A 22,233-nucleotide genomic window follows, 5' to 3' on the forward strand; every position below is an offset into this window, starting at 1 on the left:
GTGCAGAGCACTATATGGCACAGCTATGGGGCTATAATGAACGGTGCAGAGCACTATATGGCACAGCTATGGGGCAATAATGAACGGTGCAGAGCACTATATGGCACAGCTTTCTATGGTACATCTATGGGGCAATAATGAACAGTGCAGAGCACTATATGGCACAGCTATGGGGCAATAATGAACGGTGCAGAGCACTATATGGCACAGCTTTCTATGGTATATCTATGGGGCAATAATGAACGATGCAGAGCACTATATGGCACAGCTATGGGGCAAGAATGAATGGCGCAGAGCACTATATGGCACAGCTATGGGGCAATAATGAACGGTGCAGAGCACTATATGGCACACCTTTCTATGGTACATCTATGGGGCAATAATGAACAGTGCAGAGCACTATATGGCACAGCTATGGGGTAATAATGAACGGTGCAGAGCACTACATGGCACAGCTATGGGGCAATAATTTACTGTGCAGAGCACTATATGGCACAGCTATGGGGCAATAATGAACGGTGCAGAGCACTATATGGCACAGCTATGGGGCTATAATGAACTGTGCAGAGCACTATATGGCACATCTATGGGGCAATAATGAACGGTGCAGAGCACTATATGGCACAGCTATGGGGCTATAATGAACTGTGCAGAGCACTATATGGCACACCTTTCTATGGTACATCTATGGGGCAATAATGAACGGTGCAGAGCACTATATGGCACAGCTATGGGGCTATAATGAACAGTATGGAGCATCTATTTTTATTTTTGAAATTCACCGGTAGCTGCTGCATTTTCCACCCTAGGCTAATACTCGAGTCAATAAGTTTTCCCAGTTTTTTGTGGTAAAATTAGGGGGGTCGGCTTATACTCGGGTCGGCTTATACTCGAGTATATACGGTATATCTGGAGGCATGGTGGACAGCAGTGTGAGCAGCCTCTTCTTACCTCAGCGCTGATATCGCCAGTATTATTTAGACAAGGTTGACAGCAATTTGAGCACCCCTGGCACTAAACATGTTTACATGCACCTCTCCTATTAACAATTAAGGACAGGTTATTGTCAGTGTAACCAAATTATGACCAGTACAATATACTATAGTGATTATCTCCCTACACAAAACACAATTATTTTGCTAATTGCAAATATTTAGGGATTTATTCAGAATTAGATTTTCTTTATCTATGTATTTTTCATTCTATTCCTGGACAATAATGTAAAGTTGTCATATATTCCCCTTAGTGGCACAACACAAGAATAAATAAGTACTACATAATGCCCAGGGAAGTCAATGAGATGTCCATGCATAGACATGCTGGGCACTGCAGAATGAGAGAAAGCGACTGCTCTACCCACTGTCTTATAGGGTCCTGAACCCCACATCCAGGTGGTCTGATGGTGGACAGCAGTGTGATAACTCCTGGTAGAATTGTCTTCACACTGACTAGGAACTTGTATCTCAGAAGTCTGTTTACAAACGTTTGTGGTTTCTCCATACTGTAATAATCAGTCCATGCCAAGCTAAAATAAGTCATGTGGTAATTGACAGGATCAGATTAGAGTAGTCACAGAAACATAGTGGTAACATAAGCAGAGTTTAATTGCGGAATACCTTAGCTACGTCCACACTCTCTGCAACCATGTAAGTGAAGTTGATGTTCACCAGGTCTGTGCCGGAACAGGCACACATGATCCGGCCTTCTAGTTCATTCTCGGCTTTTCCAGCAGACTCCAGTGCAGACAATATTTTTGGATCCTGAAACAAAAGAAAAAATTTGATTTAATATCACAAAATTTCTATTGACATGTACATCAAATTCCTTACAGCTAATTCAAAGCTGACAACCAATAGCTGCGCATGGTCGGACTGGCCATTTGGCAATTCTGGCAAATGCCAGAAGGGCTGGTCTGGTTGTGGGCTGCCTTGTGTGCTATGTTGTTAACAGAATCAATGTTCTCAAGGCAGCCATACTGTTAACAGTTGTGACGGAGTACAAAGCCGGTCACTATGTCACTTACCCCAGCAGGCCGTGGGTATAATTAGAAATATTGATCATGTAGTAAATCTTCCTTTCTTCCATCCAGGGTAATATTAGTAATATATCCCATCTGGTTATTGGGGACGGGGACACCATGGGCCTGTGTGATTTCAAATGCCAGGACTGAATTTCAGCCCCAGTCCGTACCTGGCTGGCACATCTAGTTATGGCTTCCAAACCATGTACAAATGAAGGTCTCTCATTTGGTTGAAAGTCTATTTTCAAAGCTCAATAAAGCGCTGGCATTTACGTGGTGCTAAAGAGACAGCTTATTTCCTTCTGGAGAAGAGCTATTTGCATAAATACTCCTAGGGTGTACTGATTTAATGACTGGATCTTCACAGAGAAAATAAGAATCTCCTACGGCGGCCACAATAAAAAGAACCTGAAGGGAGATTCATCAACCTGAACACTTGGCAGCGTCATCAGCCATGTGTATTTTACTTTGCAATCACAGTGTTTTGGGGTGTTGCCCCTGGTCAGTGCAAAGCATGATATCTGATTTGGCTGTATGAAAGGCTTGTGATGGGATCTATGGGCTAACGGTTTGTAATTTGCTTATTTAATTTCCCAGAGAAGCATTGCAAGGCTTATAAGCCTCCTTACATTGGCATGTCAGGCATGTCACTCACTACAAGGAGAAATGTTACCATTTATACCATTTAGCGCTCAATCATAAGCCTCTTATATACCGCCAAATCAGATCTCATGCCTGTACTCATGAGGGGCAACACCCCGAAACACCGGTCCGCAAATTGAGATTCTGGTTTGGCTTTTATCCTAAGTAATATGGCCAGGTTTGTTAAAGGGTCGATGTTAAGTTTTAGGATTGCTACTCCCAATAGGTGGCGCTAGAGTTTAAGTCCTCGTCCTCTCTTAAGAGGTAATTTGTATATTTTACTTTGAAACGCTACAGCATTTCAGTGAAGCGATACTAATCCAGCTGGGGATGGTGGACCCGATTCGTCAAAACTTATGTCCGTATTCTTTTGGATAATTTTGGATAGAAACATGAAAAATATTTTCCTTTTTCTAGCATTTCGTTTATTTTATTTATTTCCCACATGAAATGATCTCCATTTCAGTGCAGTGATGTTAGGTGGCATGCACGCACTCAGTACAATGGTTCTTTATGACATTTAGTATTTGACATTTCATGCTCATTATTATGAGGTCGCGCACGGTCTGATGTCATTTGCAGTTTGTCATTTGCGTTATCAGCTTGCCGCTGAGCAGGATCTCCTTTCCTTTAATGTCTTATTTAAACCACAGAAAATCTGAAGGATTTTATCTTGAATTTTCACATACAATCAAGGGGAAATAGAAAAGCTCCAAATTAGATAACCTTTTCACAGTTAATTAAAGTAGCCCAACATAGCACAGAAAAAAGTTTTGAACAAGAAGCAAAAAAAAAATGTTCAGATGACATTACCTTTGGAACTATGCCATAACGTATACTGTTGATTAGAGAACATTCCAGGACTTGGCCTTCCTATAATGGTAAAGAAAAAGAATACTTATAGTTAGTGAATGAAATATTTGTGCATTTCAAGGCTCGTTAAAGGGTCGATCATGACTTGTAGGATTGCTGCTTCCAACAGGTGGCGCTATATAGTCCTCTTCCTCTCTGAAGAGGCAATCTGCATATTGCAATAAATTATAGAATAGAAAATCCAATGACCTCCATACAATCAAACTACACAATGATGAAGAATGCATGAAGTTTGCACAGTGAAGGGGATACTTGTTTATTTAAATACATGTCTAATGGGATGAAAATAGTATTTTGCAATTGAGTATTATAAAAAATTGTACACCTTTTGCCTTCTACAGGCTCTGTGTTGCCCGGTCTATTGCTGACTGCAGAATGAGTTACAGGTGCATCTCAAAAAATTAGAATATCATCAAAAAGGTTGTTTACTTCAGATCTTCAATACAAAAAGTGAAACTCATATATTATATAGAGTCATTACAGAGTGAGGTGTTTCAAGTATTTATTTCTGTTAATGTTGAGGATTATGGCTTACAGCCAATGAAAACCCAAAAGTCATTATCTCAGTAAATTAAAATACTTTATAACACCAGCTTGAAAAATGATTTTAAAATCTGAAATGTTAGCCTACTGAAATGTATGTTCAGTAAATGCAGTCAGTACTTGGTCAGGGCTCCTTTGGCATCAATAATAATAATAATAATAATTTTATTTATATAGCGCCAACATATTCCGCAGCGCTTTACAAATTATAGAGGGGACTTGTACAGACAATAGACATTACAGCATAACAGAAATACAGTTCAAAACAGATACCAGGAGGAGTGAGGGCCCTGCTCGCAAGCTTACAAACTATGGGGAAAAGGGGAGACACGAGAGGTGGATGGTAACAATTGCTTTAGTTATTCGGACCAGCTATAGTGTAAGGCTCAGGTGTTCATGTAAAGCTGCATGAACCAGTTACCTGCCTAAGTATGTAGCAGTACAGACACAGAGGGATAATACTGCATAAAGTGTATGAGAACATGATGCGAGGAACCTTTTTTTTTTTTTTTTTATTATAAATAGGCCACACAGGGATCGTTAGGTTAATGCATTGAGGCGGTAGGCCAGTCTGAACAAATGAGTTTTTAGGGCACGCTTAAAACTGTGGGGATTGGGGATTAATCGTATTAACCTAGGTAGTGCATTCCAAAGAATCGGCGCAGCACGTGTAAAGTCTTGGAGACGGGAGTGGGAGGTTCTGATTATTGAGGATGCTAACCTGAGGTCATTAGCGGAGCGGAGGGCACGGGTAGGGTGGTAGACTGATACCAGGGAGGAGATGTAGGGTGGTGCTGAGCCATGGAGTGCTTTGTGGATGAGGGTAGTAGTTTTGTACTGGATTCTGGAGTGGATGGGTAGCCAGTGTAATGACTGGCACAGGGTAGAGGCATCGGTGTAACGGTTGGTGAGGAATATGATCCTGGCTGCAGCATTCAATTACTGCATCAACAGTATAACTGTGCTTGATTGGCCAGCAAACTCTCCTGACCTTAACCCTATAGAGCAGGGGTCCCCAACTCCAGTCCTCAAGGCCCACCAACAGGTCATGTTTTCAGGATTTCCTTTGCATTGCACAGGTGATGCAATTATTACCTGGGCAAGACTAAGGAAATCCTGAAAACATGACATGTTGGTGGGCCTTGAGGACTGGAGTTGGGGACCCCTGCTATAGAGAATCTATGGGTTATTGTCAAGAGGAAGATGAGAGACACCAGACCCAACAATGCAGACGAGCTGGAGGCTGCTATCAAAGCAACCTGGGCTTCCATAACACCTCAGCAGTGCCACAGACTGATCACCTCCATGCCACGACGCATTGATGCAGTAATTGATGCAAAAGGAGCCCCGACCAAGTATTGAGTGCATTTACTGAATATATATTTCGGTAGGCCAACATTTCGGATTTGAAAATCATTTTTTCGAGCAGGTGCTATAAAGTATTCTAATTTACTGAGATAATTTTGGGTTTTCATTGGCTGTACGCCATAATCATCAACATTAACAGAAATAAACACGTGAAATAGATCACTCTGTGTGTAGTGACTCTATATATATATATGAGTTATACTTTTTGTATTGAAGAACTGAAATGAATTAACTTTTTGATGATATTCTAATTTTGTGAGATGCACCTTTAACTGTGAATCCGACATGACGCTCTGACTGGAGGTTATAACTCTTACTGATTGCTGACCAAAGTTAAACTAAACTTTCATGTGGTCATAAGAGAGAAGCAGAAAAAGACTGATAAAAAAGTTACAATCTCTCTATCTGAACCAGCTCACTGGTAAGTTTTTAGTTAACTCATGCTGTTACCCCCAATGTGTAGGGAAATAAAGAACCTCTAAAAGCCAAATGGATCAAAATTTAGAAGAAAACTCAATCACAAAAATTTTTTTTAACCCTAAATACATTTATTTAAGTAAAAAAGAAAAAAAAATCCCCCTGATGCTGTCCATGTCCTTCAAAGAGTTTTTCGAAAACCCATTTCAATTCCCTAAAACGGCTACGAACTAAGCTTCTCACTCGGGAGTACCTGTGCTACCTCATTAGGGCTCGTGCAGATTATAACTCGGACCAGTGCTCTCCGTCATTTTCATGGTTAGCACTTATCCCAACGTTATTCAATGAGGCCGGTCGCATGTCTAATCTTTTCGTCGGACTGAGTGGTTTGAGGAAAAAAATAGCAGGATGCACGATTTGCCTCTGGATCACAGTCCGCCATCCAAGTGTATGGGTCCTTGAGAAATATCATACCGCACTTGGATGACATGAGTGCAGGTTGGTTTTCAAGGATATACTAAATGGAGGAGGTGAAAAAACTTTCTTTTTTTTTACTCTACCTCCATGTAAAGCAGATCACACTGTGACCAAACTCTGATCAATCTGTGAGTAGCAGAATGGCGAGAAAAACAGTTGTGTGTCCTAAGACCTAGGTAAGGCTACTTTCACACTAGCGTTGTTTTCAATACGTCGCAATGCGTCGTTTAGGGGAAAAAATGCATCCTGCAAAGTTGTTTGCAGGATGCGTTTTTGCCCCATAGATTAACATTAGCATTAGCATTGCGACGTGTTGTGGCGCACCGCTGGGAGCAAAAAACATTACATGTAACTTCTTTGCTGCCGACGGACCGCTTTTTCCGACCGCGCATGCGCGGCCGGAACTCTGACCCCACCGCACCTCACAATGGGGCAGCGGATGCGATGAAAATCTGCATCCGCTGCACCCGTTGTGCGGCGCAAACAACGCTAGCATCGTTGCGTCTGCACGTCGCTAGTGTGAAAGTAGCCTTAGGATCACACGACCGTTTTCTCTGCATCCAAGAAAAACGGTCTGATTATTCTGATCAGACTTTGCTCAAAGGTTGACCAGGGTTTGATCAGAGTAGAATAGGTGGAGAGAAAAAAAACAAAGTTCTCCACCTTCTCCAATCTGTCCGAATATCAGACCGCACTCAGATGTCCTCTGAATGGGGTCCGATGTTTTCCATGGACCCATAGACTTGCATTCCGATTGTAATCCGACACTTGGATCAATATTGGACATGTCTCAGATTTTTTTTCACTCGGAATGAAAAAGAAAATCGGATGTGTGCACAGCACCAATGAATATCATAGGTAAGAGTGTTATCCGTGAAAACCATGGTCAACCTTGCACGAGGAGATCGATCGAGTCCTGGGAACACTCGTGTTCCTTTTAATAGAATGGCTAAACTAGGAAAATATTTAGTCACTGTGTGAAATGATTTCAATGCTTGCTTAGAAATCATCCCTCTCTGAAGCACATTGTCTTGTGTAAGGGTCTGTTCACACGTTGTGTTATTCCAGCGTTTTTCCAGCGTTTTTCTATGCACTTCTAGATCAGCAAAGTGAATTTGTTTTTTGAAATCTTATGCACACACTGCTTGTTTTTTCCTTGCAAATTTGAAGCAGTTTCACATCTACAGCTTGTCAATTCTTTCAGTTTTTGCGTTTTTTTTTCATCCAACCAAATGAATGGGGAAAAAACCCTGCATAAAAACGCATTAAAGAAGCACATGTTTTATACAGTTTTTTCTTGTCAAAAGACAAGTTTTAGTGCAAAAATGTCTTCTGCAAATACTTAACGTGTGGATGAACCCTAAACGGGACATTTGTTACCGAGTACAATGATATTCTCTGCGCACAGAAGGACTGTAATAATGATTGTTCTGTGCGCACGGAAGTTGGAAGTACAGTTGGTTGTTAAAAAGGCTGTTAAAAGTCCGCTGATCGACTTACCTGTAGATGAATAGCGGTCTTTTAATATCCGCAACTGGCCAATGTAAATGCACCCTTACTTTGAGGCACAGATAACAGCTGATTAAGTGGAGGTCCCAAAAGGGGGCCACTCTGTGAAATTTTTATAAACTCCCCTAAAGAGTAGAGATTGTCCAAAGCAAAGAACCCCCTTAAAATTGAATTATTTTATTTGGGACAATGTAATTTTAGAACACATGGTGAGTTCTGAGGCACAAAATGTGGGCAGTATGTGTAGTACGTCATTAGACATTGAAGGTGCACATGTGAGTAACCAAGTTTCTTCTTCTTCGTATAATAAAATCCATAAACAGAATATGACACAATCATTATGCAACTCCAGTTCGAAGTGCACCTGATATAAAAGCGCACCACGTGCATTCTGGAGAAAGGGGATGGTCCCCGAAATGTGGCAAGGGGTGGAATGTGGCTAGCTACCTAATGACGGGTGCTGTATGCACCCTCTTTATTCTTTTGGACATTGTGACAACACTGGGCCTTTCGCAAATATTCAGTGAATGAATGTCTTGCATTTTATTGCTTGAATTTTTGCACCTTCGCAAAGACTCTTCGGCTGGGTAACTCTCTATAATAATTGCTCATACCATGGATTTAAGCGGTTATACCTAAAACCAGGGAAGGACAAAAAAAAAATAGTATTTTTGAGCGATGTAACATGTACTTCTGACTTCAGAAAACTTCTTACATCATAAAGATGACAGAGTGACAATAAATCCGAACTTCTTCGAAGCCTACAGATGGCGCCGGGAATTTATTAGGTAAAAACAGAAAAGGCAAAGCACATTGAAAAGTTCTAAGAGCCTCTAAAACCCACAGATGACTACATCTGATATGTCGTTAGCATTAGGCAAAGAAGAAATGATCTTTTTGTAAATTAACCTTCGTCAGGCTGCATAATTTTACAACGTTAACAGGCTGCAGAGGTACAATTGTACCTTCATATATATTTTATTGAAATTTGGCAAATATATTCTGGACCAAAACTGCAGAGATGTCACGAAATTTCAGCCCTCTACGGCTTTTCGAAAAAAAAAGTTATTGCAATTTTAAAACGGAATAGTTACAATTGTACCTACTCAGCCGGATGAAGGTTAAAAAAAATAAAATAAACTGCTAAAAAAAATTACTAGACGACTTGGACCTCCAGTGCACATGATCAGACATGTCAGGAGATGATTAGAGAAACATGCCTGGTTTCTGCCACAAACACCTCTATGTAGGACTTTTCTGTTGAAATGTACAGAGGTTCTACTGGCTTGGAAAAAAATATGTTTGCATCTTCTACCATTGGTGCTACCCCTGTTTATGTTTGTTTTTGGCATTGTGAATGAACACCATTGCTTATTCTTTTACTGAGCAATTAAAGGGGTATTCTCAGCTTTGGAAGTTATCCGTTAGCTGTGTTATAGTGAATAGTTTCCAGATCGCTTGGGGTCTGACCGCTGGAATTAGGCATCCATTTCACTGAAAACTGGTGCACTTTGTAAATGGAGCGGTGGTTGATCGTGCGCACTCTCGCTCATTCTTAGGCCGGCGTCACACTAGAGAGTTTTACGGACGTATGAGAGGCGCAAAAACAACACATTGCACACAGACTAATGATTCTCTATGGGGCAGCTCCTATCTGCCGTATATTTCGCAGCTGTATTTTACGGGCTGAGGAAATCACAGCATGCTGCGTTTGTCAGCGTATTGCGCAAAAAATCCACCAATAAAAGTCTATGGGGGCGAGAAAAATACGGATTACACACGGACCATCAGTGAGACTTGCGAGAAATACTCAGCGGTGTTCTCTAGAAAAGCCGGCAATTCAGTGCGGTGTACAGTAAAATCACACTGACAGGTTAGAATAGAATAGATAGAATACATGTCTACACATAGTATAGGTTTTATATATATATATATATATATATATATATATATATATATATATAATCAGTGAGACACATACATATATTTATATTTCATACAGCGCTATATAGCATGAAAGCCGGTAATTCAATTGCCGGCTTTTGCCATCTCCTTATCAAACCCAACAAGATATGGCACATGGTTTACATACAGTAAACCATTTCATATTCCTATTTTTGCATATTCCTCACTACTAATGTTACAAGTGTATGTGTGCAAAATTTCTGGGGTGCCTTTTCTGGGGTGGCTGGGGGCAGATGTTTTTAGCCGGGGGGGGGGCAATAACCATGGTCCCTCTCTAGCCTATTAATATCTGCCCCCCCTCAGTCACTGGCTTTCCCACTCTGGCGGAGAAAATTGTGCGGGAGCCAACGCCAGTTTTTTCCGTGATTTAACCCTTTATTTTAACAGCTAGAGCCCCCAAATTTTGCACACAGACACTTCTAACATTAGTAGTGAGGAATATGCAAAATTTACTGTATGTAAACCATGTCTCATTTCATGTCGGATTTAGGAAGGAGATAGCAAAAGCCGGCAATTGAATTACCGGCTTTCATGCTATATAGCGCTGTATGAAATATAAATTACGGTATATGTGTCTCACTGACATATATATATGTATATATATATATGTTTATGTATATATATATATATATATATATATATATATATATATATATATATACTGTATATATGTTTTCACGAGTATTTGAGCCCATGGATCCATTATATGTCCATTTTGCAAGGTTGCGAGACAAAAACGCAGTACGGATGCCATACGGATTACATACGGAGGATGACATACGTAAAATACGCAGCCACACCCTGCCTACGGATGACATACGGATCACTGTTTTGGGATCGTTTCTGCATATTACGCCTGTAAAAAACGGACCGCATTTCCCTACGCTGAGTGTGACGCCGGCCTTACAGTAATGTTGAGTGCAGCACTCGGCTATCTACGGCGGTCACATTAAGAATGAATGGAGCGGAGTAGCACATTATTAACCCCTGTTCTTCAGAACTCCGGTTCTCGTGGTAAGTTTAGGTCTCAGCAATCAGACCCACAGCGATCTCGATAGGGAATAACAAGGATAGGAGGATATCTTCCAAACCTGAGAATATCTACTTGTAGCTATATTTCAGTTTTCCTAAAAAAAAAGGGAATAACTAAGAAACTGCTGAATAAAATGTTTAAAAATTAAACAATTTTTGGAAGTCCGGTACAATATATCGTGAAACGATAAGCCACTAATACAGCATACCTTTCCTTCACTTTTCCATGTGAGAAAGAAGCCAAATTCATCCACTTTAAAGAGGCAATTCGGTTCAAACACAAATGATTCCTAAAAAGAATACGAGACAAACCTGATTAAAAAATATCACTGCATATATATAAATTGGGGCAACTTGGGGGTCAGTGAGCTGTCAGGATCGCAGTCTTCAGATGTTTGGCACAGAAAGACTACCACACAAACACAGCGAATTGTGTTCAAAACAGGGTTGCAACCAACTTTATTATCTTTATACCCAGCAAACATCTAGATCACAATACAAAAATATATTCAAGGCCATCTAGCCTCGAACTAAAGATATATAGTAGCATCTTTATCTATCACAGGCTTCTTCCATAAGATCCACTTCAACTGAACATAGTACGTGATCCTTAAAGGGAACCTGTCATTAGGATTGTGAACAGTAAACTACAGACACTGTCAGGTCTGCGCCATTATACTGATTAAAATGATACATGGTGGTTGTTGTTTAATCTTTATTTTTAGTTTTGAGTTAATGATATGCTCGTGCTCTGGGGCGGCCTGTGGGGGGTCTTCATGTGGTGCTCTGATTAGCTATTCATAATGAAGACTGCTGACAGGTCACTGATCCCTCACTGACCTGCCACTAGTTTACATAATGAATATTATATATACATATTAACAAAAACCCTTCTGCAGGCAGGTGACAGCCGTGACACCTGCGCTGCAGCATAAGCACATATGTACTGTGTATATAATTAATATGTTTCAGGTAATCCTGATATTAAAAAAAAAAAAATCCAGTAGCAGCTATCGGCGATTGCCAATAGCTGCTATTGCGCAGTCACTGGCGGCGCCATCTTGAGAAGAAAAAAAGTCCTCCTTCAAGATGGCACTTACTGCGCAGGTGCCAGGGGCGCCATCTTGAAGGAGGACATTTTTTTTCTTCTCAAGATGGCGCCGCCAGTGACTGCGCAATAGCAGCTATTGGATCACAGATATCTGCTACTGTGGAGCCATTTTCAGATGGATTTTTTGTTTTTGGAATTTCAGGATAACCGCATACATATAAATTATACACACAAAACATATGCGATTATGCTGCAGCACACGGGTCACGGCTGTCACCTGCCTGCAGAAGGGTTTTTTTTTATATGTATATATAATATTCATTATGTAAACTAGGGGGCAGGTCAGTGAGGGATCAGTGACTGTCAGCAGTCTGCATTATGAATACCTAAGCAGAGCACCACATGAAGACCCCCCACAGGCCGCCGCGGAGCACGAGCAGATCATTAACTCAAAACCGAAAATAAACATTAAACAACAACCACAAGACGGATTTCATCAACAAAGGTATCATTTTAATCAGTATAACGGTGCCGACCTACCACTGTGTGTAGGTTACAATGCACAATCCTGAACAAGTTCACTTTAAGGATCACGTAGTGTGTTTAGTTGTAGTGGATCATACGGAAGAAGCCTCTGATAGCAAGAGATGCTACTATGCTGTATATCTTTAGTTAGAGGCTAGATAGCTAATCAGAGCACCACATGAAGACCCCCCACAGGCCGCTCAGAAGCACAAGCATATTATTAACTCAAAACTGAAAATAGAGATTAAACAACCACAAGACGGATTTCATCACCAGGTATCATTGTAATCATTGTAATCAGTATAACGGCGCCAACCTGACACTGTGTGTAGGTTACTGTGCACCATTCCACCTCTCGTGTCTCCTCTTTTCCCCATAGTTTGTAAGCTTGCGAGCAGGGCCCTCACTCCTCCTGGTATCTGTTTTGAACTGTATTTCTGTTATGCTGTAATGTCTATTGTCTGTACAAGTCCCCTCTATAATTTGTAAAGCGCTGCGGAATATGTTGGCGCTATATAAATAAAAATTATTATTATTATTATTATCCTGCTGATAGGTTCCTTTTAACATTTTTGAGATGGTAACTCTCACAGGCCTTGGTCCTGTCTGACCTTCCCCAACTGCGGAGCACTGTATGAGCACAAAGCACCTTGGATCCCTCACAGCTAGTACCTAATGAGGCTTGATAGGCAGCCAAAACCCCGTACCAACCTGTTGAATCTATCTACAATCCAAAAACAGATAGAGGATTTTTATAGCCATTATTTTTTGAGACGGTAGACTAAAAAAATAATGATATTTTATCAACCATTATTATATTTAGCCACATGTGGGCTAATAAAATCTGCGAGTCTGGGAAATATTTTTGGGGGTACTGTCCATTTTTGGATTTGATATATTGGGGCCAGTGTTTTGGTGACTGAAGACGTGCACCTAAGTAGATCATAATAATTAATAATAATAATAATAATAATTTTTATTTATATAGCGCCAACATATTCCGCAGCGCTTTACAAATTATAGAGGGGACTTGTACATATACTTATGAGATCATAAACATATACATATCATGTACATATACTTATGAGTACATATACATATATGAGATCATATACTTGTGCTGCTTTAATTCCTTATCTATGTATCATTATATTGTGACATTTGTAGTTACATCAACCACATTTTTCTCCATCGCCTCCTAAAGTGACTGTCACCCACATGCCGTTCCTTGGGCGAGGTACATAAATGCACCTGTTCGATTTCCACACAGGATCCTCCTTGTAATTCTGTCCTCATTACAGATTTGTCTCAGTAGCAGCAATAAACCATTCTGTCTCTTACCTCTTCATATCTGTCAAACAGAGCTCCATCTTGCATGAAAGAAGGAACAGCCTTCTGCCAATTGAATTCATATGGTTTGGCCATGTTTACTTGACAGAGTTCTGGAAGATATAACATGAACACAGAAATAGGTTGTCATCCAATGTGCACAGGAAAACTGAAGCAAACACATTTATTTGGGATACACTGAAAATATATTTACTGCAAATGTTCAAATGTTGCCCACTGGTCACACTTCTGTGGTTTACAGGAGACAAACTGCTAAGGCCTAGTATTTACCACTTGGCCACTTTCAGACGGGATGTCATTCTGTACATATAGTCATTTGTTCCTGAGGTTCCTTGCTCAACGGTTCCTCAGATCTCAGCAGATGGACCTATCGTGAATACATCTCAGCCAGAAAGTAGTAATAAGCAAGAATTACAGAAGTCCATGACACCAAGCTGAGGAATCGGAGTAGAGGTCCCGATCAGCTCTTACAATTGCAGAAATCTCCAAAGGATGATATATACCCAGGCAGAAGAAATGTTATTATTATTTAATCATTATTATGCTTTGCTTCTATAGCGCCATTAATTCCGCAGTGCTTTACATACATTATCATAGCTGTCCCCATTGGGGCTCACTATCTACATTCTCTATCAGCATGTCTTTGGTGTAAGGGAGGAAACCAGAGAACCTGAAGGAAACCCACACAAACTCATTGCAGACCTTGTCCTTCATGGGATTTGAAGCAACAGTGCTAATCACTGAGTCACCGTGCAGCCCAAGTTTATGCTGAATGACGTGGACAATCTGCTACAACGAGCGCTGCTCTGGCTAACAAAGAAAGGTCCTTTTTGGGGACCTGTTCTGTGACCTCTTATGTGGACGCATAGAACATGGTTGTTGCGCTGAAGTGAGAGGCTATGTTCCCACAATCAGTTTTTTACGCTGTGTTATTTCGTAGGGTCCTAAATACAGAAATTTACAGTTACAGCAAAGTGGATTCGATTTATAGAAATCTCATGGCCACTGTGCTTTTTTTATGCCGTGTAATCTGATCTGTGGTGCCTGCTTCAAATACACAAAATGTCAAGATTTATGAATTTTTAGGTAAAAAAAACAACACATATGCACTTTTGGTTCGGAAACGCACGAAAAATGTGTTTACTCCGCACATGACTGTATCAATAAGGTTTTGTCAAAGGAAGTTTTGATACCAGAAATTATAAAAAAAAGAAGAAGGCAGATTTACTTAAAACATGAGATCAAAAAGAGACAGAAAACGCAGCATCAAAAACATTAAGGCCACGTGCACACATTGAGTGTTTGGCAAGTTTTTTACCTCAGTATTTGTAATCCAAAACCAGGAGTGGCCAATAAATACAGAAGTGGTGACGTGTTTCTATTATACTTTTCATCTGATTGTTCCACTCCTGATTTTGGCTTACAAATACTGAGGTAAAAAGCGTGTGAATGTGGACGTGTCCTTAAGGCTACATGGGAACACAGAACCCATTCTTCCATAAAAAAAGACACAGACACAGATTTGTGGAATACAATGGTCGTGGTGTTTATTCAGGGCTACTAAAAGATATCTCTTTAATTTAAATAAATATATAACCATTTACCAATAACTATAACCATACCAACCAATCCACCCAGACACCTGGGCGATTTTCCCTCGAAATAAACATCACGACAGGAAGGAATAAAGTTAGGGAGGGAGGGCGGGATCTTCTTTCTTTTTGACTAATGAGAGAAACTGACATACCATTTGGATATAAATAGGAAACATTTTCCCGGTCATTTCCAAACTATCCAATCATCTGTCAAGGAAAAAGGCGCCATAACATCTGGAAAAAAATGGTATAAACCAGCTAGTAAAATTCACAGCTTAAGCAAGGGTGACCTTATGACCCTGACAACAACAAGTGGAAGCCATCTTTAAAATTGAACACCATTAACCATATAATTAAAATAACATCCAGGGTCCATGTTCCCATGAGACCCCCCCTACACTGGATTCGGGGGAGGGCTACCATTCCCAAAATGAGCTTTTGGTTAGTTTTAGATGTTGCAGACTTTCTGCACCATTTCTGCCCCTATTATGTAAATTAGGCCATTTGCTTTTTATTACATGCGTTTTTATCACGTCTGCTTTGTTTTTGATACTTCCCGGTATTTGGCTTTGACAAAACTTTATTGATACAGTCATGTGCCGGATTACATGCAACGGAAAGGCACTACAACCGCATGTCCATTTTTTAGCTGCAAATTTTCCCCATCTAATACAAGTCGATGGGAAATATCCACACATAAAATTCAGCGCACCCGCAAGAGAAATTGACATGTTGCGGATTTGAAACACAATGGTCGTGAGATTTCTATAAATCCCTTCCACGTTGCTGGAACTATAAGGAGCAGTGTTTTTGAAACACCAAAAATACATCGCGTCAAAAACTCATGGTGGGCACACAGCCTAAAAGGATATTCACCTCTCATAAAAAGATGGCATATTGCTGATGGGTGGGAGTCTAACCAGATCAATCCTAAATATATAGGTAACACCGGACTGTTGTACCACTACATTCCTTCTAGCTTTTCCCTGCACAGAGGGAACCCACTGTTCTCTAGTCAATAGGCACCATTGTGGAGGCAAAAAGCAGTGACGGGGATGCAGTGTGCCTCCTTTATAGTCAGGAACGGTGGGATGGTCATAGGGCGGACCTCCCTTCCCGGACTATAAAAATGGTGGCAAATCCTAGCGATAGATTGTCGCTTTATAAGATGATAAAAACCTTTGTAAATGGCTTGTCATGAAATTAGGGACAGGGACTAATTGTGCGGAGATTGTGACAATAAGGAAACAATTCCTGACTTCAAAATTAATCAGTACACGTTTTGTCTAAAACTTGTAAAACCCTCAGTGAAGTGTTTAAACACCCAACAAAAATATACAATGAGAGAAAGAAAGAAATAAAAAAAAAAAAGTCATTATGATTTCTTCGATCGTGTGTTTGTAGCCAGTTACATGGTTAATACTCGGTGATTTAATATTTATGTTAGGACACATCCTGGCAACCAGCATCGGTTTCTTGAAAGCCGCCTCTCTCATAAATCAAAGTAAAGCCTGTCTGACCATAAATCCAGTCTTAATTAGTTTATGTCTGTGGGCGGATGGAGAGATGCATTAGAGAACATTTCCCTTTAAACAGCTTCCTCGCCTGACCTCCTGGATTAGCCGAAAGTGGGAGCATTGTTTTCACTTTCAGCCCATGTGCAAAATAGGTAATAATTTTGAAAAAGCCCAAGGATGACGGAATAGCGTTTCATATAAAATAGGAGTAAATTAATAACATGGAGCCTCATAAGAAACCAGGAATTACACAATGGATGAGCATACAACCTAAAGACCCTTCAAGGGATCACAGATGAAGTATCCTAAGGTTAGATGCAATGTGGCCTGTAGAACGGCATGGACCTCGCCTGTGACAGCAGCGTAATAATGATCTGCTCATATTCCGTATAACTTGACAATAGTAACACAGTGTTATCATCCTTCAGAATATTATTTACTACACTAATAATGTTCCCGCGTGCTTGGCCTAATTGTATGACCTTATCTAAACCGGAATGTGGGGCCTTGGAGGAGATGCCAAATTTCCCTCCCATGCCAGTGTACTGATTAAATCATTTATTTTTGCATCCTTACATGACATGAAAGTTTGCAGGCAACAATACTTACACTACAAACACAACGCCGTGGCTGATATAACAATGGCATCCATCACCAATAAAATCATATGTGTTTAATGGATACGTTATGAGCTTGTCATAACAAATCTATTTGTTCTGGATCGGTTTACATCAGGAAGTCGCAACAATTTAAAGAAGCCTTCCTCCTCCCATCAAAGATTGTATCCCCTTAATATACTGCAGTCATCATACTATATAGCCCTATGTACTCACAATTGCTCATTTTGACTGTCTGCCAGTTAATTCTTCTCTTTTCTCTTCTTTATGAAGAAACAGGAAGTCTCTTTTCCTTGCATTTATTATCTCCCTTTTCAACTCCTGACTCAGATGCTTCACTCCCCCCCTGCCATTGACATTTGCAGTGACTCATGACTCATACAGGGAAAATTGACCTCCTGTTTCTACCTAGAGCTTAGAAGGCCAGCTCTCTGGAATGCACTTCCCCAGACGATCAGACTGATACCTAGCCCCGACCTATTCAAGCGCGCTTTAAAAACCCATCTCTTCAAACAAGCCTACCACATCAGCTACTCAGTAAACTAACTTTGCCCTATTCCCTCCTTCCAAATATTATCTGCATGTGAATCTGCACCCTACTATTCATCTGTCTCCACACCCTCCATGAAACAAAAAGAAAAGAAGCCACTACACAAATGTTCGCACACCACCTGATACGTATCAAAAGAGAACAACTTTAATGGGTAACACTACAATAAAAACAGTTAAAACCAATACAACAAAACTCCCCCCGTCAGGTCCGAAATGCTCACAAATGTATATGAAAATATGCTGTATAAAACATATGACAATAGAACCGGCTGTGTTCACAATAAGGCACCTTGTAATGTCACCTGGGATAGCACCATAAAGAACCGGGCATCCAGAGGGTCAGTGCCCCAATGCCCCGCACGGTGAACTCAGAGGGGGGAGGGAGAAGGAGGACAACGAACCCCAACCCCGTAAATAAAACCCCCTAGAGAGTCCAAACTACTGGAACGTAGAGTATGTAAACGCTAAAGACATCTAATAATGCTGTGGGATGTAAACAGGGATCATAATGCCTGGACACGTGCTCTGAGCAGACCCCTAGGCTACCATGCTAGGTGCCTCACTAGCCATATAGTCACCTTCGGTAAGAACACACAGCCGCAAGTGGAGCAGGACCGACACGGCATTATCCCACAGCATTATTAGATGTCTTTAGCGTTTACATACTCTACGTTCCAGTAGTTTGGACTCTCTAGGGGGTTTTATTTACGGGGTTGGGGTTCGTTGTCCTCCTTCTCCCTCCCCCCTCTGAGTTCACCGTGCGGGGCATTGGGGCACTGACCCTCTGGATGCCCGGTTCTTTATGGTGCTATCCCAGGTGACATTACAAGGTGCCTTATTGTGAACACAGCCGGTTCTATTGTCATATGTTTTATACAGCATATTTTCATATACATTTGTGAGCATTTCGGACCTGACGGGGGGAGTTTTGTTGTATTGGTTTTAACTGTTTTTATTGTAGTGTTACCCATTAAAGTTGTTCTCTTTTGATACGTATCAGGTGGTGTGCGAACATTTGTGTAGTGGCTTCTTTTCTTTTTGTTTCTAGTAATACTTTCCAGCCACTGGTTCTGCACCCCCACCCCCAAGTTACATTTACATATATTCAGGAGTGCGCCAGCTGTTGTGCTATGTTATGTCCACACCCTCCATGCACACGATAACTGCACTTGATACTTGACTATTGTACTTAAACACACGTGCTGATGACCGGATCATGCAGCTTTATATGAAAATCCCTATTTATTATAATTGCCAGACCTGAAATAACAAGCACTTTTCACCTATTGTGTCCCCCCATTTCCTTGTAGATTGTAAGCTTGCGAGCAGGGACCTCACCCCTAATGTTACTGTTTAAATTGTCTTAACTTATACTGAATTTATTGTTTGTACATGTCCCCGCTTAATTGTAAAGTGCTGCGGAATATGTTGGCGCTATATAAATAAAAATTATTATTATTAAAAAAATTACTATTATAAAAGTTATTATAAGGATTCAGCTAGTCAGTTTTTAATCACGTGATATCATAGCCCTAATGGAAAAAGAATAATTAGCTGGGTAGAAAGGCAAAATGAGCAAGTACACAGTGCTATATAATATGATGATTGTAGTATATTAAGAGGATAGAAAATTGGATGGGAGGAGGGCTTCTTTAAAAGAGCTGATCAGTGAGGTACCATGAACCCCCTCCAATCTGATGACCCATCCTAAGTCAATGTAACCCCTTTACATCATTTTGGCTATAATGATACACCCATTATAGATGCCATATAGTGACTAGTGATGAGCGAATATACTCATACTCGAGATTTCTCGAGCACGCTCCGGTGACCTCCGAGTATTTTTTAGTGCTCGGAGATTAAGTTTTCATCGCCGCAGCTGAATGTTTTACATCTGTTAGCCAGCATAAGTACATGTGGGGGTTGCCTGGTTGCTAGGGAATCCCCACATGTAATCAAGCTGGCTAACAGATGTAAATCATTCAGCTGCGGCAATGAAAACTAAATCTCTGAGCACTAAAAAATTCTCGGAGGACCCCCAAGCGTGCTTGAGAAATCTCGATTAACGAGTATATTCGCTCATCACTAAGGCTACGTTCACATTAGCGTTGTGCGACGCAACGTCGGGCGCCGCTGCGGCGATGCATGCATCATGCGCCCCCATATTTAACATGGGGGGCGCATGGACATGTGTTGTGCTGCGTTTTGCGACGCATGCGTTTTTTTTGCCGCAATCGTAGGGCGCAGAGGACGCAGCAAGTTGCATTTTTTTTGCGTCCATTTTTCGGCAAAAAAGGACGCATGCGTCGCAAAACGCAGCGTTTTAGCGTGCGTTTTGTTGCGTTTTTGTTTGCGTTGTGCGGTGTGTTGCCGACGCAGCCCCGCACATTGCAAATGTGAACGTAGCCTAATAGTGACGTTTATCACCTACAGACTGCTATGGTATACCAATTTTGCCAGGTGTATAAAATAGCATAGACTACTACGCTATTTCATGATTATAATATTTTTTTCACAGTATAATTATATACAGCTCTGGCAAAAGTTAAGAGACCACCACATCAAAACCCTGTCATGGGCAGCCCAATCTCCAGACCTGAACCCTATTGAAAACCTCTGGAATGTAATCAAGATGATGATGGATAGTCACAAGCCATCACACAAAGAAGAACTGCTTACATTTTTGCGCCTGAAGCAGTGTGAAAGACTGGTGGAAAGCATGCCAAGATGCATGAAAGCTGTGATTGTAAATCATAGTTATTCCACAAAATATTGATTTCTTAACTCTTCCTGAGTTAAAACATTAGAATTGTTGTTTCTAAATGATTATGAACGTGTTTCCTTCGCATTATTTGAGGTCTGAAAGCACTGGGTTTTTTATTTTTTTATTTTGACCATTTCTCCTTTTCAGAAAAAAATACAAAATTTATTGCTTGGAAATTCGGAGACATGTTGCCAGAAGTTTATAGAATAAAAGAACAATTTACATTTTACTCAAGAATATACCTATAAAGGGGAAAAATCAGACAAACTAAACATTTTGCAGTGGTCTCTTAATTTTTGCCGAGCTGTATACTGTACCAGTCAGACATAGGCCACATGGGTTCAGTCTCTGTGAGTCTAGTGGAGCCCTATGAACATATTTCGCATGTGTCCACCTCCAGGCCAGATACACAACGGATCCCTACGACATTAGAAAGGAGGAGCAGTTTCCAGAACATGTGCTCGCCGTTGACCCTTGGTTGACATTGCTTGTAATTTGCTGGTGTGTCTGTCCATGTGATACAGCCCTAATTACGCTAAAATGAAATTATGTAACATTTGCACTTGTCTATATTAGATAACCTTATTGACTATTGACTTTGTGATTAAATATGGCTTATTAAGACTTCCTAGAATGTTCAACATTTTTTTTTACTACCTTCCTAATTTCCTTACAGAACTTAAAATAGCAAATTTATTTTACTGCAAGCTGTCTCTACTCAGTGATCTGATTATTCCTAGAGGGACTTTCCTGCTTGGCGTGATCATCACAGCAATACAAGAGCATAATACATAAAGGCATACTCATTGTAAGCTGTACGTTATAAAAAATCTAGTACTGCCACTCAAAGCTCCAAAAACAAAAACTGACAATAAGGTATCTCTAAGGTTAAATTCACACAAGCGTAGAAAAAAATCATCTGTTTTTCAGCCAGAAAAAAAAAACAATGATTTTTCATCTGTATTGTCATCAGTAAGCAATCTATTTGGCATCTGTTTTTATACATGGGTAGTCATTAATGTTTACAAGACTGGATACAATTTCCTATGTTAATAACGGCAATTTATCCGTAAAAATTGGATGTCTTATACTTGACCCATATGGGATACATTTTTTTTTAGCACCCATTGACTCGAGTGGGCAAGTCTTATCTTAAATACAGAGAAGACTAGTGCACAATATAATATTTTTCAAGCAAATATTTGGTCTCTGAAAAAAATGATTAACAGCCCTATTGGATAACACTGGTCCGAGTGCCGTTAGTTTTTATTCATGGACTGAAATCGGAAAGAAAATATAGTCATGTGACCTTGGCCTTAGGGCTCGTGTACATGACCAATTTAATCAGACGAGTGCTATCAGTGGCTTTGACCAGGTTATCCTATGGAGCCATGCACATGTCCGATAGTTTTCCTT

General features: G+C 40.5%; 1 protein-coding gene across 7 annotated transcripts in view; it reads right to left on the bottom strand.

The window, feature by feature from the left end:
- Positions 1–22,233, bottom strand: part of PLCB4 (phospholipase C beta 4) — a 400,742-nt gene that overhangs the window by 185,567 nt on the left and 192,942 nt on the right. For all 7 annotated transcript variants that reach the window (XM_069768811.1, XM_069768812.1, XM_069768808.1 and 4 more), the window contains 4 exons: positions 13,764–13,864; positions 11,056–11,136; positions 3,476–3,535; positions 1,617–1,760 (listed from right to left, as the gene is read on the bottom strand). In XM_069768811.1, coding sequence (XP_069624912.1) covers positions 1,617–1,760; positions 3,476–3,535; positions 11,056–11,136; positions 13,764–13,847 — 369 coding nt within the window. In that variant the 5' untranslated portion in view covers positions 13,848–13,864. The remainder of the gene's footprint in view (positions 1–1,616; positions 1,761–3,475; positions 3,536–11,055; positions 11,137–13,763; positions 13,865–22,233) is intronic.

The sequence above is a fragment of the Ranitomeya imitator genome, chromosome 5 (assembly GCF_032444005.1).
Source record: "Ranitomeya imitator isolate aRanImi1 chromosome 5, aRanImi1.pri, whole genome shotgun sequence".
NCBI classification, from domain to species: domain Eukaryota; kingdom Metazoa; phylum Chordata; class Amphibia; order Anura; family Dendrobatidae; genus Ranitomeya; species Ranitomeya imitator.